Source organism: Musa acuminata, chromosome BXJ3-6, assembly GCF_036884655.1.
Source record: "Musa acuminata AAA Group cultivar baxijiao chromosome BXJ3-6, Cavendish_Baxijiao_AAA, whole genome shotgun sequence".
Classification (NCBI taxonomy): Eukaryota; Viridiplantae; Streptophyta; class Magnoliopsida; order Zingiberales; family Musaceae; genus Musa; species Musa acuminata.
The window spans coordinates 5673515-5688540 of NC_088354.1; the positions used below are offsets into that span (position 1 = coordinate 5673515).

The 15026-nt window shown below is 38.4% G+C and overlaps 3 protein-coding genes across 3 annotated transcripts; 2 read left to right on the forward strand and 1 right to left on the reverse strand.

Annotated features, from left to right (window-relative positions):
* The first annotated feature begins 28 nt into the window (after nt 1-28).
* Nucleotides 29-2109, forward strand: LOC135639985 (U-box domain-containing protein 9-like). The gene is made up of 2 exons (XM_065154053.1): nt 29-466; nt 873-2109. Exons 1-2 carry the CDS (start codon nt 170-172, stop codon nt 1959-1961), a joined length of 1386 nt encoding a protein of 461 aa, XP_065010125.1. The 5' UTR covers nt 29-169; the 3' UTR covers nt 1962-2109.
* Nucleotides 2110-5195: 3086 nt separating this feature from the next.
* On the reverse strand, nt 5196-5510 carry LOC135640758 (putative lipid-transfer protein DIR1). The gene has a single exon (XM_065155494.1). It carries the CDS (start codon nt 5508-5510, stop codon nt 5196-5198), a length of 315 nt encoding a protein of 104 aa, XP_065011566.1.
* Nucleotides 5511-6677: 1167 nt separating this feature from the next.
* LOC103987131 (uncharacterized) lies at nt 6678-12611 on the forward strand. The gene is made up of 3 exons (XM_009405338.3): nt 6678-7542; nt 7679-9252; nt 12116-12611. The coding sequence occupies exons 1-3, from the start codon at nt 6837-6839 to the stop codon at nt 12128-12130; spliced, it is 2295 nt and encodes a 764-aa protein (XP_009403613.2). The 5' UTR covers nt 6678-6836; the 3' UTR covers nt 12131-12611.
* Nucleotides 12612-15026: the final 2415 nt, after the last annotated feature.

The window sequence follows — 15026 nt, forward strand, 5'->3', positions numbered from 1 at the left end:
GAGTCAGTGGAGCTCGAGGGAGGCAGAGAGGTGATCTTTAGCGGAATGTGACGCGGAATCCGAAGAGGAGAGAGAGATAGAGAGAGAGAGAGGAGAAGACGCGGCGATCTCTGATCCTTCGATCGGTACTTCTGGTTTGCGCCGTCGAGGGCGACGAGAGGTTGCGCCGATGGGGAAGTCCGGGGCGGCGGAGACGGGGGTGGGGGAGTTGAAGAAGGAGCTGAGGCGGCTGGTGAAGGCGATTATCGAGGGGGATGACGGCAGGGTCGAGCCGTACGAGGAAGCCGCGAAGGCGCTCGAGGCGCTCAAGGACCTTCGGTTTCGCGGGAGTGGGAATTCGAACGGGAACCTGGCGAACCAGAGGAAGGCGGAGAGGAGACAGGCGTCGGTGGCGATTCCGGAGCATTTCTTGTGCCCGATCTCTGCGGAGCTGATGCGGGATCCTGTCGTCCTGGCTTCCGGACAGGTTCGGTGTCTCTCCGATTAGGGCTTCTCCGTGAATCGTTGGTTCTCGTTCGTTCGGAACGAATTGGACTTTGGTTCTGGTGCGTGCGGATTGGTTCTGGTCCTGAAATATTAGATTTCTTGACGATTTCTCGCCAAGTTCTTTCTTTTCTTTTCCTTTCGTTTCGGTTTAGCAAATTAAGTTCTCCTAGCGCAACTTTTGTAGCGCCTTAGATGAGTTATGATCGTGGGATTTATGCTGTGATAGATCGTTGCATCCTCAATTTTTTATCTGCAACTGTTCTTTTACCAATTGAGCATTTGTTGTTCGCTGTAATGCTGAGTCTGAATTGAAATACTTGATTGATCTAATTGCAACTGCTGCCCTCTCTGAATCATTTGTGCTTTTGCTTCATCCCTTCTTGCAGACTTACGACAGGCGTTTCATTCAGGAATGGCTCAGTTCTGGGAATCTTAATTGCCCGCGGACGCAGCAGGTCCTCTCCGACACCACCCTCACCCCCAATCACCTCGTCCGTAGCATGATCTCCCAGTGGTGCACCGAGCATGGTGTCACCCTCCCTCCTCTCGACGACGAGCAAGAGGAAGGATTGATCACGCGGAAGGAGCGGAATGCGCTTAGCAGGATCCTCGACAAGCTATCCCTATCCTCCTCTATCCCGGATCGGAAGCAGGCGGTCAGGGAGCTCCGACTCCTTACCAAGGGCAGCAGATCCTTCCGTGCCCTCGTGGGGGAGAACCCCGGTACAATTCCCCTGTTGCTCTCGGCCTTATCTGTGCCTGGATTGTACAGTGACACAGCGGTTCAGGGGGATATCGTGACGACGGTTCTGAACCTTTCGATCCACGACAGCAATAAGAAGATCATCGGCGACAATCCCCAAGCCATTCCCTCGCTCATCGATGTCCTCAAGACTGGAACCATGGAGACCCGTAGCAACTCTGCCGCGGCACTTTTCAGCTTGTCCGCCCTTGATGCTAACAAGCTCAAGATAGGTGAGCTGGGGGCGATGAAGCCCCTCGTCGAGCTGTTAGAGGAAGGCAGCCCGAGCGCCAAGAAGGACGCCGGATCCGCCATTTTCAGTCTGTGCATGGTCCACGACAACAGGGCGAGGGCGGTGAGGGAAGGGGTGGTGGGCGTGGTGTTGACGGCCATCACTCATCAGTCGCTCGTGGATGAGTCACTGGCGATCCTCGCGCTGCTTTCAGGCCACCAAGAGGCAGTCGAGGAGATCGCTGACACCAGTGGTGTTCCTCCCTTGCTCGGCATCATAAAAGACAGCTCCTGTGCGCGGAACAAGGAGAACGCTGTGGTGGTCCTGTTTGCGGTCTGCATGCATGATCGAACGAAGCTGAGGGAGGTTGGGGAGGAGGAGAAATCCAACGGAAGTATTTCTCGGCTGGCCCAGAATGGCACTTCCAGGGCACGGAGAAAGGCTACCGGAATTCTAGACAAATGGAAGCGAACCTTGCACAGCACACACTACTCATATTAGGTGTTTGTTGTAATCAAATAATGAAGAAGAAGATCCATATATGTAAATAGTACCATCTCTCTCTTTTCAGGTCAGATGAGTTCGGTGCATTCAGACATACTACACTTATACAGGAATCGAAGAATTGGCTTTTGCCAATGTTGCAGGATTTCCTCTTTTTCTTGATAGATTTGATTCCCCAAGAGCAATGCTTGTTGATGAGAAAAGAATGGAAGAGAGCAGTCATGCATACATTGAGTTTATATCATTTATTTCTGCCTCATGCTCTGGTTTGTAATGGCTGGATGACTTGAATGTTAATGTTTTGTTTGGATTACGTGATCTTATTTAGTTAAAAGATTATTGACGATTCGATATGGAAGAAAAAGAAAAAACAATCATCCACACATGAGGTGCATCCGCATGGCCTTTCACTTTTTGGGGTTATTTGACTGCTTTCGAGAAAATTTGAAGCGCCGGTCAGAAGGCTTGTGGATATTTCTCTGCGGGTGTCACTCGGAATTAACTACTAAGTAAAAATATATCATAAAAAATGTTCTTGAATATTATAATGTGTAGATCTTAAAGCAAATAAGTTCTATTAGATATTGTAAGGATAAAAATAATGGAAGAAAATAATGAAAATCTATCATTCTGAGTTAACTACTAAGTAGAATTTTATCATCGATATATTATAAAAAATGTTTGTAGACCTCAAAGCCAATCGGATTTATCAAACATTGGAAGGATAGAAATAATGGTCAAGATGGATGAAAGTGGCTTTCATGATCAAAATACTTAAGTTAAAATTAATAATTTTATATCATTATATTCTTATAAATTAATCTTAGTATTGTCCATAAATTAATACTTAAGGACCAATCCATGTATTATAGGTGTAGCTTTTGGATCGGACAATAATTAATAAAATAAATATTTTTTTGAATAATATAAAAATGTATGTACATCTAGACTTTGATGTTCTTAGCATTAAATTTTTTTATATAACAAAAAGTTAATTATAATTTTCATGCTTACAATTAATATCGCATATTTTGAAATCAAAATAACTTAGATCATAATAAAATTTTAGACTTATTTATGTGATTAGATTTATTCATCTTTTAAATTATTATTTTAATCTTGGATTGATATTATTTTTAAATAAATCTATGATGTATTTTGTCTAATCTCTAAATCTATTCCTCCATGCTTCTCACCTACTTACTTACTGATGATATAATGGAGTAGAACCATGATAAAAGTATGTTGCTTGTACTTGTTCGATGGGCTACAGTTGGCAACAGTACTATTGCGAGTGATGGCCTTCTTTGGTTGTCGATCCAATTGTGGATATCAATTGCGTAGACGGTAGTGTTACTACATGCAATGACGACTACTTGTGTTCAGCAACCCAATATGGCAACCTATCTTGGTAGTCAATGTTGCATACGTAGCAATGCCATTGCATGCGATAGCACAACAAGGCAACAACCATATTGGTTGCTGACTTTGATCGATGATTATAGTGATGTATCTACGACAACGTTAGTTGGCCACGATCAGTGTTGATAAGATGCTGGAGGTTGGGGTCACCAATCGACCATGGACACATGTGCAGTTGATGAGAACTTGCGCATCAGTGATAGCCATGTGTGTGAGAATGACTACACATAAGCACGATGAAACGCCATGACGATTATATAGGTTGTTAGTTATAGAGGGAGTTCGAGTTGTGGTGCGCAAGTGGTAGATGGCTATGACAACTAAAAAAAAAAAAGGATTAAGTTTTTTTTACCCAATAAAGGATTAAGTTTTTAATTTCAGTTAGAGTCATTTGATAGTTTTACCCTTTATAAATCAAATATTTTTAATATCCCAAAAAATATATTTTTTAAAATTAAATATTTTTTTATTTATATCCAACTACAAAATTGACCAATTTGACCTACCTTAATCAAATTTTAATCAAAGCCTAATTTTTAGCTTCTTTTTTTATCAATTTATTTATAATTAAACTTTTGATTGAACATAATTTTGATTGATTTGATAGATTTGGATGTTGGATGTAATCTGAGCAACCTAATTTTGACTCAATTTTATGATGTCTAATTAAATAAGACTGATTGGCCGATCATCGATAGAATTAAAAAATTATAAATTTTATTTTACTATTTCTCATATAATATATTGATAAAAAATTTTATTTATAATAATTAATGTATAATTATTTTTATAGATATTTATGTAATTATTCAAATGCATATGTTTAAAATTATAAATAATATTTACTTTTTCTATGAAGGCATGATTTATATTTTATCATGATTATAATTATCATATGAGTTTTTTTATACTAATTAATATTTAATAATTATTATGATTATTATTTTATTATTATTAAACTTTTTTTAATATAAATTATATTAAAGGATATTTACTGAATATCATTTGTAACTTATATCTCTAAGTCTAACTAACTAATAGCTAGCAAAGTGACTTAGGATGATAGACTAATGAGATACAAATTATAATAATTATTTTAATATTTATAAAAATATATTAAATTATATTTTATATTATTATATTTATCTTATAGTTATCAAAGTAGTCTAAATAAATAAATTATAAAATTATATTAAAAGATTAATCTTAAATGATATTAAAAAATAATATTTAAAATAATATATATAATTAGTAGATTTAGATAGTCCTATATTTTATTTTCAACTAATAGAGTAGAATAATATTATTTTGAATATCCTTGTAGTTTATAGTTATATATTCGATAATATTATTCAACTGATATTAGTCATTCATAAATAATTTTAAATAAATATTAAATATATCAATATTTTATACGTGAAATATGTATGACATCAATAATTCATCTTATGCTTCTAATATCTTTATACTATATGGTTTAAATTATTTAGAATAATTAAAATATGTGTAATTCATTTTGGGCGTGCAGGGTCAAAATCTCGACGTTCATATTCTAAACTTTGATATATGAATATTTGATTTTAATTATTGATATTAATAATTTTTTCATATAACTACGATTATAATTCTTATGCTTATTGTACGTGACAGCAATTCAAATCATGGATGCGAGATTATAAAAAGGATACCGAAAACCACATATCACCAACGTAGCATGAAATCCAAATCATAAAGCAAACCTACACGCATGGAGAGCCAACACACCGCGTTCATCATACGCTTGCAGATCAAATGAGCCAGGAAGAAGCGTCAGTGGCAGTTCTTGGGCAAGCTCAGCTTGCATTTGGCTGGGAGCTGCAAGGCGAACGTGCGGTTGATCCCCAGCTGCGGCAGCGCCGGCGAGTCCTCGTACTTACACAGGCATGCCAGGTCGGCCTTGCCGAGGGCGGCGCAGCACTTGGGCGACGGCTTCGCCGGTGACGCCCCGGTCATGGACGGCAGGCACGCGATCAGGCCTTCTTCGGTCATCTTACAGTGGCTCTCTGCCGCCGCCGCTAGGCCGCCGGCGGAGAGCAGGGCCAGGAGAACAAGAGAGAAAGCCACACCGTGGAGCGTCCTCGCCATTCTCTTCAACCTTTGGGAAGGCCGTGTGATTGCCGGTGCTTAACCGGGTTTAAATAGGGTCAGGAGTCTGGATCTCGTGAGTGTTGATTGGCAGTAATACGACTGTAGGAGGTTCACGGGGGCGAATCCTTATACGTTGTTTATGTGGTGCTGCCAGTGGCTGATGGCTTTTTTGATGGATTGATGTCAGAGCTTAGCTCGAGAATATAAACCTTTTCACTGCCCTATGTCTTCTCTTTCTTTATTTCTTTACAGTACAGAATATAAACATCTTTCCAAGTATATCATAAAGAAAAGTCAGCATAATTGACATGAATCCTTCCTGAATTAGTTCAATTAACGTGAATCAAAACCGGTTTAATTTAGAACCCAATTGAACGGACATTGAATTCGCTTTAGACTAGACCGGAATTTACCCGTTGGATTTCAAATGGTCCAATTTGGGCTAGACAAATTTGAACCGTACACAATTGGTTTGGATCACTGCTGAACCGGTCCGAACCAATCAACCCACGGCCGAGCCACCCGGGCCATGGTCTGGGTTTCTAAAGCGGGGTAAGAATTGAGCCCATGTGAACCACGGGCTTGGCTCAAACGGGCTGAGCTGGGTTGCAACAAAGTTGGAAATAACAAAAATAAATTTTATATTAATTAGTTAATTAATCAAATAATTTTATGCCTAATTTGCCCGCACAAATAAGGAAGTGGAAATCAATTGATTTCCTAATGACTCAAACGAGAAAATAAAATAAGACAAAACCCTAAATATGAAAAATATATTTTACAAAAGAAATATCCGATCATCATACGTGTGGTGCCTTATTCGGATCCTCTCCAATGTCATCCGCATTCGAACCGGATTCCGCGATCCCGGTGGGCCGGATCGGCGATGACCACGTCTCTTTCTGCGGGCACCACCACGTGACCCGCCCCGGCCAAATAGTATGCCCGATATTACACGTGGATTAACAAAGTTAAGTCACGTGTTAGAAGTACTTACCCCCTCCGTACCTACTTTTCAATTGGCCCCATATTGAAGTATATGTGGGGCCACTGTTTCGTCCAATAATAAGAAAGGTCAGGCAAAAGTTTGTTTATGACGGGTAGAAGAGTTTTTCTGTGGGGCCACTCACGTCTCTCCCTTCGGGCCCCCCCCCTTCCCACCCCTTTTCCTCTCTACCGACCTCCTTTTCTCCCCTAGTATTCCTTTCTGACGAACTTGATCGGCGTCGGAACGCCCACCGCCTGTTCGTCAGAATAATTCGTGGTCGTCTTCCTCCTCGGTGAAGCGTCCGCCGCTAGTCTCCTCCCGCTATATCTTCTACGATGCCGTCGTGCCTGGCGACCCACCACCGCTGGACCCTGCGCGCCCTGGTGGCCGCCTACCTCGACCTCGCCCTCGCCTATATCTTCCTTTGCGCTGCCTCCCTCGCGTTCTTTGCCTCCAAATTTCTGGCCCTCATCGGTCTACCCCTACCTTGCTCTTGCGACGAAATCCACGCCGCCCCCGGTTCCCACCGGGAGCAGCGGCAGCAGGGCGTCGGTTGCCTTCAGCTCTTGCTCGCCGGTCTTTTCGATTCAGTATATGGGAACGATTGCCGCACCTCCAGTAATGTCAACTGCGACAGCGTCCAACTCGTTGGAGCTGGTGATGATGATGGTGGAGGCGGCGACGCAGTCTGCGGGCTGTTGGAGATGGGTCAAGGCGAGGAGTCGTGCGGCTCGTTTTCTCAACGGCCCAGGCCTCATGAGTTTGATGGAAGGGAATCTTGCAGCGACGGAGACGCAGATTCGGTGGATCTTAGGGAGAAGGTGGTCTTCCGCCATGGGCGGCCGCTATCTGTTCTCAGAAGGCGGCGACGGGATAGGAACAATCTCACCATCAGACGTAATTCTTTGCCGACCTCACCGTCTCCATCTCTGCTTTTAGATTGGAAAGGGGAAGTAGCCGATGCCTCTCCCTCGAAGGTCAGCAACCATCTTCCGCAGGTGGAGGGCTCTGGACATATTTCTGAAGCTCTCCATCTTTCAGGTTAGGAATTATGAATCTTCGACTTCCGTCTTTGATCATTTCATGTGCCCGTAAACGCCTACAAGTCTATATACCGTTGCTTATCAATATGACCGTCATGCCTATTTGCATTCTTCTCATTTTTATTGCCTATCAGATGATCAGAATGCTTTCATACAAGAAGTTGCTTTTGCCAATGAATTTCAAACTGAGGATAAGGGCTTATCTGATGCTACTGAGGGAGTTTGTGAAGTGGAAAAGAATCAATCTGAGGTAATAAGAGAACTGAAACAGGCACTTGAAGAAGAACGATCTGCTAATATTGCCCTTTCTCTTGAATTGGAAAAAGAGAGGAGCGCTGCTGCCAGTGCTGCTGATGAAGCAATGGCAATGATATTGAGGCTCCAGGAGGAGAAGGCTGCTATCAAGATGGAAGCTTGGCAGTACCAGAGGATGGTCGAAGAGAAATCTGCATATGATAAGGAGGAGATGGAGATCCTTAAGGAGATCATTGTGCAGTGGGAAAAAGAGAAACTTGTTTCGGATAAGGATGCTGAAGCATATCAGCAAATGATGATTGGTGGTAATGGTATCAAGAAGACAACAGATGGTCATCTGCCTGATGCAACATACTTGATCGGACAGAACAAACTTGCTTCTTTTGGATCATTTGATGACCCTGAACTTATGCTGAAAGAAGTATACGAATCCATTAAAAAGAAGGAAAGGGTAAATGATGAGATGCAATGTGTCAATGAAGGTGAGTCTTTGATGGCTTCTGTGCAGAAGTCCTCTGCAGAATTTGTCAAATGTTCATCATCACTTGAAATGGCTACAGATGTACAATATTCAAGCAGTGGTAATCCTAGCTGGTGTGATAGTTTGGATAAGTACCATCCAGGTGTTCCAGACGATGGAAATGAATGCGCTGTGCAAGAGAAGGGCATGGTGACAATAGAAGTTGGTCCATGTTCTCTGCACAGCCATAAGACTAGATATGCGAATGAGTCTTGCTCACCTAGATTTAATGGGTCACAGCAAAATGACTTTGATGATTCAATTTCTCAGCTAGTTGATGAAAGAAATAGCAAACAAGACGAGAAAGTTAAGATCACAGTTCCATTGGATGATTTATGTATGAGGCACAACCTAAATGCCGATAAAGAAAGTCCTAACTCATCTCAGTTGAATAATGAAGTGAATGTGGTTGATGTACATGTAATTAATTACAAAGTTGATCTGGCTGAGGAGGGAAAAACAAAACAAGAATATCTTCCTCAGGTGAGATATGATTTGGGCAGATCTCACAAATATGGTACATTAAATAGACCATCTTCATTAGGCAGAATTGACGATGTGACTGAAGATTCAGACAGAGGCTTGACACAATTAGAATTGAACATGCAGAGAAGTTGCTTGGATGTTACCAAAGTGGGTCAATCAACGGATGCTTCAATCATTAGAGCTTCCTGGTTGGATTTAAGGAGGAGTTCAATGCCTGCAGTTGAAAGCGAAAGATTTAAACTTGAAAACGAAGTTGAACTCTTACAGAAAAGGCTAAAAGCAATCGAACAAGGAAGAGAAAAATTGAGCGTTTCACTGGAACAGAGGGAAAAGGAAACCTACAATCTACGACGCCTGGAGGAAATAGCGCATCAACTTCAAGAAATCAGAAAAGCAACAGAATCTGGAAATAGCATCTATAGTGCTTCTTTACCTCCGTCTTCTAAGGTATGCCATTATGGTCCAAACTATACTTTCTCACCACCATCAGTTCAAGTCCAAGTTGCCACTACTTCCCATTACTGATATCACACATTTTTTTCTGTTGTTATTTGTGTTACTTTAGATCTGTGAGGTTAAGTTTTCTTCATAATTAACATTTACCTTTGGTTGATATTGCATGCAAATATGATATGATGTAAGCTTTCCATTTAACTTTTTCCCACAATTAGATTCTTGTTGACCATCAACCTGCTAAAGATTGTCAACCAAGCTTTTTGTTGGTGTGTATCATATATTATTAATGAGTGTCTACTCATCCGGTTAAGGAGCTCAGCAGCAGTTAAAATTAGCTCAATATTAGTCTTGATTGTTAACTTTATGTCTAAAGATATGTTAGACATGCAAACATGTCTAAAGATATACGATATTTTCTTCATAATTAACAAGTACCTTTGGTTGATTTTGCATGCAAATATGACATGATGTAAGCTTTCCGTTAAACTTTTTCCCACAATTAGATTCTTGTTGACCATCATTCTGCGAAAGATTGTCAACCAAACTTGTTGTCAGTGTGTATCTTGTATTATCAATAAGGGCTTACGCATCCGGTTAAGGAGCTCAGCAGCAGCTAACATCAGCTCAATGTTAGTCTTGATTGTTACCTTTATGTCTAAATATATGTTAGACACCACACAATGACTGTGTTTAGGCACTTAACTCTAGGATGTACTTCCAATAATTGCCGCAATGAGCATCAAATTTTTTCTCTAGTAGAATTATATTCATTTTTTGAGCATTTGAGTCCTATTGGCACAGGAAACGAAATTCTGACAATTTACCCGCTTGTATTTCACTTGTCCCTCAGAATCATTCTTCATTTGGCCTTTCCATCCACTTGCCTCTTAATTTCATCCAGTTGCTTCTCTCTCTCTCTCTCTCTCTCTCTCTCTCTCTCTCCATTTTTTATGTGGCCCAAGCTAGTTCTGTGACAACTCAAGCTGTCAAATATTATGGTGTGCCAACTGTACCGGTACGTCATCTGTTGTTGTGTGGTGAAGGTTTCTATGGCATGGTATTATTTGCTTTAGTTCCTTATGACTGATTATTGGGCTATGGCAAAATGATAGGACTCTTCTAGAAAGATAATTTCTCCAACTCAAATTAGGTTGTGCCAAAAATGCACCAATTTTGATGTTTCTCAACGTACAACTTAATGGTTGGCAATTGATTGACATCATGATCATTCCAAAGTAACATCTGGAGTATTAGCAACATCATTGGTTATAGCGAACAATGGAGACATTTTTTAGTTTCTTCTTTTTGAACAAGAACGGATGTCTAACCACTGTTTGTTTGCTCTTCCTATGATCCTAGTCCACAAACAAGTTTTATGGAATCTAGTTTCACCTAGCTTCTTTTATTAATTAGAAGATTAAAAATCATCATTTTTCATGTTGACAATAACCACAAAGGGATTTTCTCAGCTTTTCAGTGATGAAAATGTAACATCCATACTGTCTCCAAGGATGCATGACATCCTTTCTTCTCATTGGATTTGGGTTCTTGTATTGATCATTTGATTTGTATTATTCTACTACAATGACGATAACTTGTATTAAACTGACACCAGGATTGATTGAATTGGTTGACTTAGATTGGCTTCATAATAATTTGGTTCTTTTGACTTAATCATACTACTTTAGTGTTGAATTGATGGTAATTGGCTGATCTCACCTGGTCTCCTACTGGGTTAGTTAATCCAATTGTACACAAAAATTGTCTTCTTTAAGCAAATTTTGTGTCGTCATGTTGGATTTCCTAATAGAAACTATTGAGCCTGAAATACTAGTGATTATTCCCTTCTGTCTTTTCTTAAAGAAATTAAGTTCTTCCAGATTCCGAGTCTTCACATATGACCAATGCTAAAGGGTTTTCTTGAGGCACTTTGGTGAACAATTTGTCCATGTCCTATGCATTTTTTTTAATTAGGAAGAAATTTTCATTACATTAAATGACTTACACGTGAACTCGAACCTGTTGCCTATTATTTGTGTAACATACACCAACCATGTCTCAAAAGAGATGTCTTTAGCATCTTGGTAAGCATGTGGCATATTGTAGTTCTTTTCTAGGTTGAGGTTTATTGTAGTTGGTGTGACATGGTATAATTTTCTTTCAACGTAGTGTTTTTGGTGACACTTCTTGTTACTCAATTCTTCTGTTTACCAATGTTTCTCCTTGCCATTTTACATGTTATTTTGATAATTTTGTGTATGTTTTATGATGCTAGTTCCTCTGCCACTAGCCATTTTATTGAATAGTTCTCGAAGGACATGCCATGTCATTTCGGGATGCATATTGAGAATCAATACTTATGAAATACATAATGGATACACCTTTTAATAATTTATTATGTCTATGTATGATAAAAAAGATAGTTTTTGGACGCTTGATGGACAGTTGTCATAATTTTGGGAGGAGCATTTACTTAGGTAAGTTGACTTCCTTGTGACATGGACGATGGATGGCTGCAATAAATGGGATGCATTGAAGTATGTGGTGGAGATAATGTTTCTCTTGTACCAACCGGTTTGAATGATTCACAAGTCATAATCATCTGTAAAATGAATATCCAGACATGTTATAAAAGATAGCTAGTTCCATGAACAAGTTAGGGGGTAGGTTTGTCATGTATGGTCCAGTAAATAAGATGTGAATTGCAGTTCTACATCCATGTTTTATCATATCCTGTTATTTCAGAGTTAATGAAGGAATGTGTAAAACTCATGCTAGTTCCTATCTTCCATTCGATTCTTTCCAAATGTTATTTAGTCTACCTGGGGTGACCAACTTGTGCAATAATTTCCAGGGAAAATATCCATAGATCTGTCCCAAATCTCACATGCATCGAATAAATGGTCAAGCGATCAAAGATGACCCGATGACGACTATGACAACAACAAAACCATTTGATGACAGAGAGGCCAAATATGACGGTGAAGCAATTATCGTTTTCTTTAGCTTGAGCTCCTCACTTGAGCTCAGAGAACAACTGTGGAACTTGTACATTTTTCATTTGTTGTCTTTCTTGTACTTCTTTAATTTTAATGTCTCTCGGGTAGAATCCGTTTCAGAAATGTTGTAATTTGTACAGTAAAAGCTTGTAGTAGTGTCTTTCTTGCATTTCTTAAATGTCTCTCGGGTAGAATCCGTCTGAGAGTTGTTGTAATTTGTACAGTAAAAGCTTTTATCGGTGTCTTACCAAAGAAACAAAAGAGGAGTATGCATTTGTAGTTTGTATGAACAAGTTGATGTAAATAAATCTTTTGTGATAACAATCGTATTTATAATGTTTGTGAGCAGCAGCATTATCATGTCGTTTGGGTGGATAAGAGGAAATAGCTGAGATAAAATTTACATAATTAATGAGAGATTTCCAGGTGACATGGATAATGTGATGATAACACAACATGCCCCAGGTTTGATTTGAATCCGACCACACTATTTGTGGCGTGGCTTCCTTCGGGGTTTTGTAGTGTATCATTTGGAGGCCCAAGGTGGCGACAAGTCTCTTTGTGCAGAAAAGTGAAGTCAACTCCACGATAAAGCAAAGCAGGATAGAAGTATGTCGTAGCGAGTGCATATGTGGTTATGGTCTACGGGATGAAGGCGACGGAATCGGAATGTGATTTTGGTGGATTGATACGTATGAGTCTGTATTTACTGAATCCGTTGGACGAGATCACGATGAACCAAAGAACAAATAAAGGAAAGAAGGATAATAATTAACTCACACGGTTGTTGAAGACCTCACCTCTCCTCTGCACATGCGTGACAGAATGATACTATCGAAAAATGTAATGATGTGCAGATAACGGAATCATACTATTGAAAAAGTAATGTAAATCCTTTTTTTTTTTTTTTTTCTTTTAGTCTCTCTCTCTCTCTCTCTCTCTCTCTCTCTCTCTCTATCTATATATATATATATATATATATATATATATATATATATATATATATATATATATATATATATATATATATATATATATATATATGTTTGTAATATCATATCGTACCGCTTGGTATGAGTGGTATATACCAATATGCTAACAAATCAACATGTGAACTTCCTGCAACTTAGCAGCATCAGACATTTGGCCTTGTATCATATGATACAGGGCTATACCAGACGATAACGATCGAAATTTTGATTGTTACCAACTTATACCAACAGATACCGATCGATTTAAATAAGACACTCGACGAGATACTCATATGAGATACTTTCAACCGGTACTCAATGAGATACTGATCAAATTTATGGATGGAAGGGGAAGCCAATGCATGATTTTGAGTAGATACGACAGAGTTTATACAACGTAGACACAAAACGAAAGCTCGTTGTATTCTCAATCATCGTATTATGAAGAATCTTACGGCTAATAGCAGTACGATGATGGTTGGTCATATTTCTAAGAGCAATAATATGATACAGAACAGTAAATCAATAACGAAAGTAAAAGTTTTGACATTCACCGATATATGCCTCAGGAGCTACCTCGGACACATGTGATTCATAATGATCAACCTATGACCATCACCACATTGATACATCAAGGACATATAATATATCAATATATTATATCGTAAGATCAATTTTAGGATTGAATCCAACAAACATATTATATTGATATACAGATACATAAGATCGATGACCTCGATCCATCACCCGTGGAGACCTATCATTCGTTTTGGTGGTAAAATCAAGAATACCTATACATATAATTATTTAGTTCATTTAAATCTTAAAATTTAAGTTGTATATAAAATAATTTAATAATTTAAATATTTTTTAAATAATTCAATAGTAACGAAAGGACGATATGGAATGGACTAAAATTACAAACCTTGTATAAGGCTAGCCTTCAAAACTCGAAAAAGATATATGACACTATTCTTACCAATTTATATTAGTTTTGTTAAAACTATACTAAATGTATATTTATTTCTAACTTAAAATTTATATCTTAATTTTTTTTTAATATATTTTTAAAGAATTTTATGCCTATATTAGGTGTACCGCTAGGTATATCATACCATACCATATCTAGCAAATCTCAACACACCAGTATGATACAAGATTAAAAACATATATATATATATATATATATATATATATATATATATATATATATATATATATATATATATATATATATATATATATATATATATATATATATATATATATATATATATATATATATAGAGAGAGAGAGAGACTTTGCATCAAGTCAAGCAGACTTGTTCGGGAACATTTTAATTTACCACATGAAATTTAAAGAAACGCAAAAATTGGCAATTGAGATTAAGAGTTTGAGGTCCTACAAAAGACATTTCTTATGGACAACTTGCAATATAATTTAAACAAGTAATAATAAACAAATGTAGATGTCTCAGCTGACGATAAAAAAAATAAAGTTTAAGGTGTTCAGAATACGACTTTTACGAACCAAACTCATTCGAAAAACTGCAGAACTTTCCACTTAAAAGTAAGCTATTAGAAAGATGGGATTGGAAAATAAAGATCATGCAACTTGGAAATATTTGAATGATATCATATTTCCCTGAATCAACAAGAAAGTCTCATAAGCAACCATGCTACTTTTCATTTGATTTGTGAAAAAAAAAAGAAACAGGTATTGGTTAAGATCTAGACACAGCATAAATTATTCAAAAAAATTTACCGGATTATTCCAAAAAATAGTGCCGAATTT

What these genes read in the sequence shown, in the direction of transcription:
- LOC135640758 (XM_065155494.1), bottom strand. Translation starts at nt 5,510, where the DNA reads ATGGCGAGGACGCTCCACGGTGTGGCTTTCTCTCTTGTTCTCCTGGCC.
- LOC135639985 (XM_065154053.1), top strand. Translation starts at nt 170, where the DNA reads ATGGGGAAGTCCGGGGCGGCGGAGACGGGGGTGGGGGAGTTGAAGAAG. An exon ending in TCGTCCTGGCTTCCGGACAG is followed by an intron (nt 467 to 872) that starts GTTCGGTGTCTC and finishes CCCTTCTTGCAG; the next exon opens with ACTTACGACAGGCGTTTCAT.
- LOC103987131 (XM_009405338.3), top strand. Translation starts at nt 6,837, where the DNA reads ATGCCGTCGTGCCTGGCGACCCACCACCGCTGGACCCTGCGCGCCCTG. An exon ending in TGAAGCTCTCCATCTTTCAG is followed by an intron (nt 7,543 to 7,678) that starts GTTAGGAATTAT and finishes ATTGCCTATCAG; the next exon opens with ATGATCAGAATGCTTTCATA.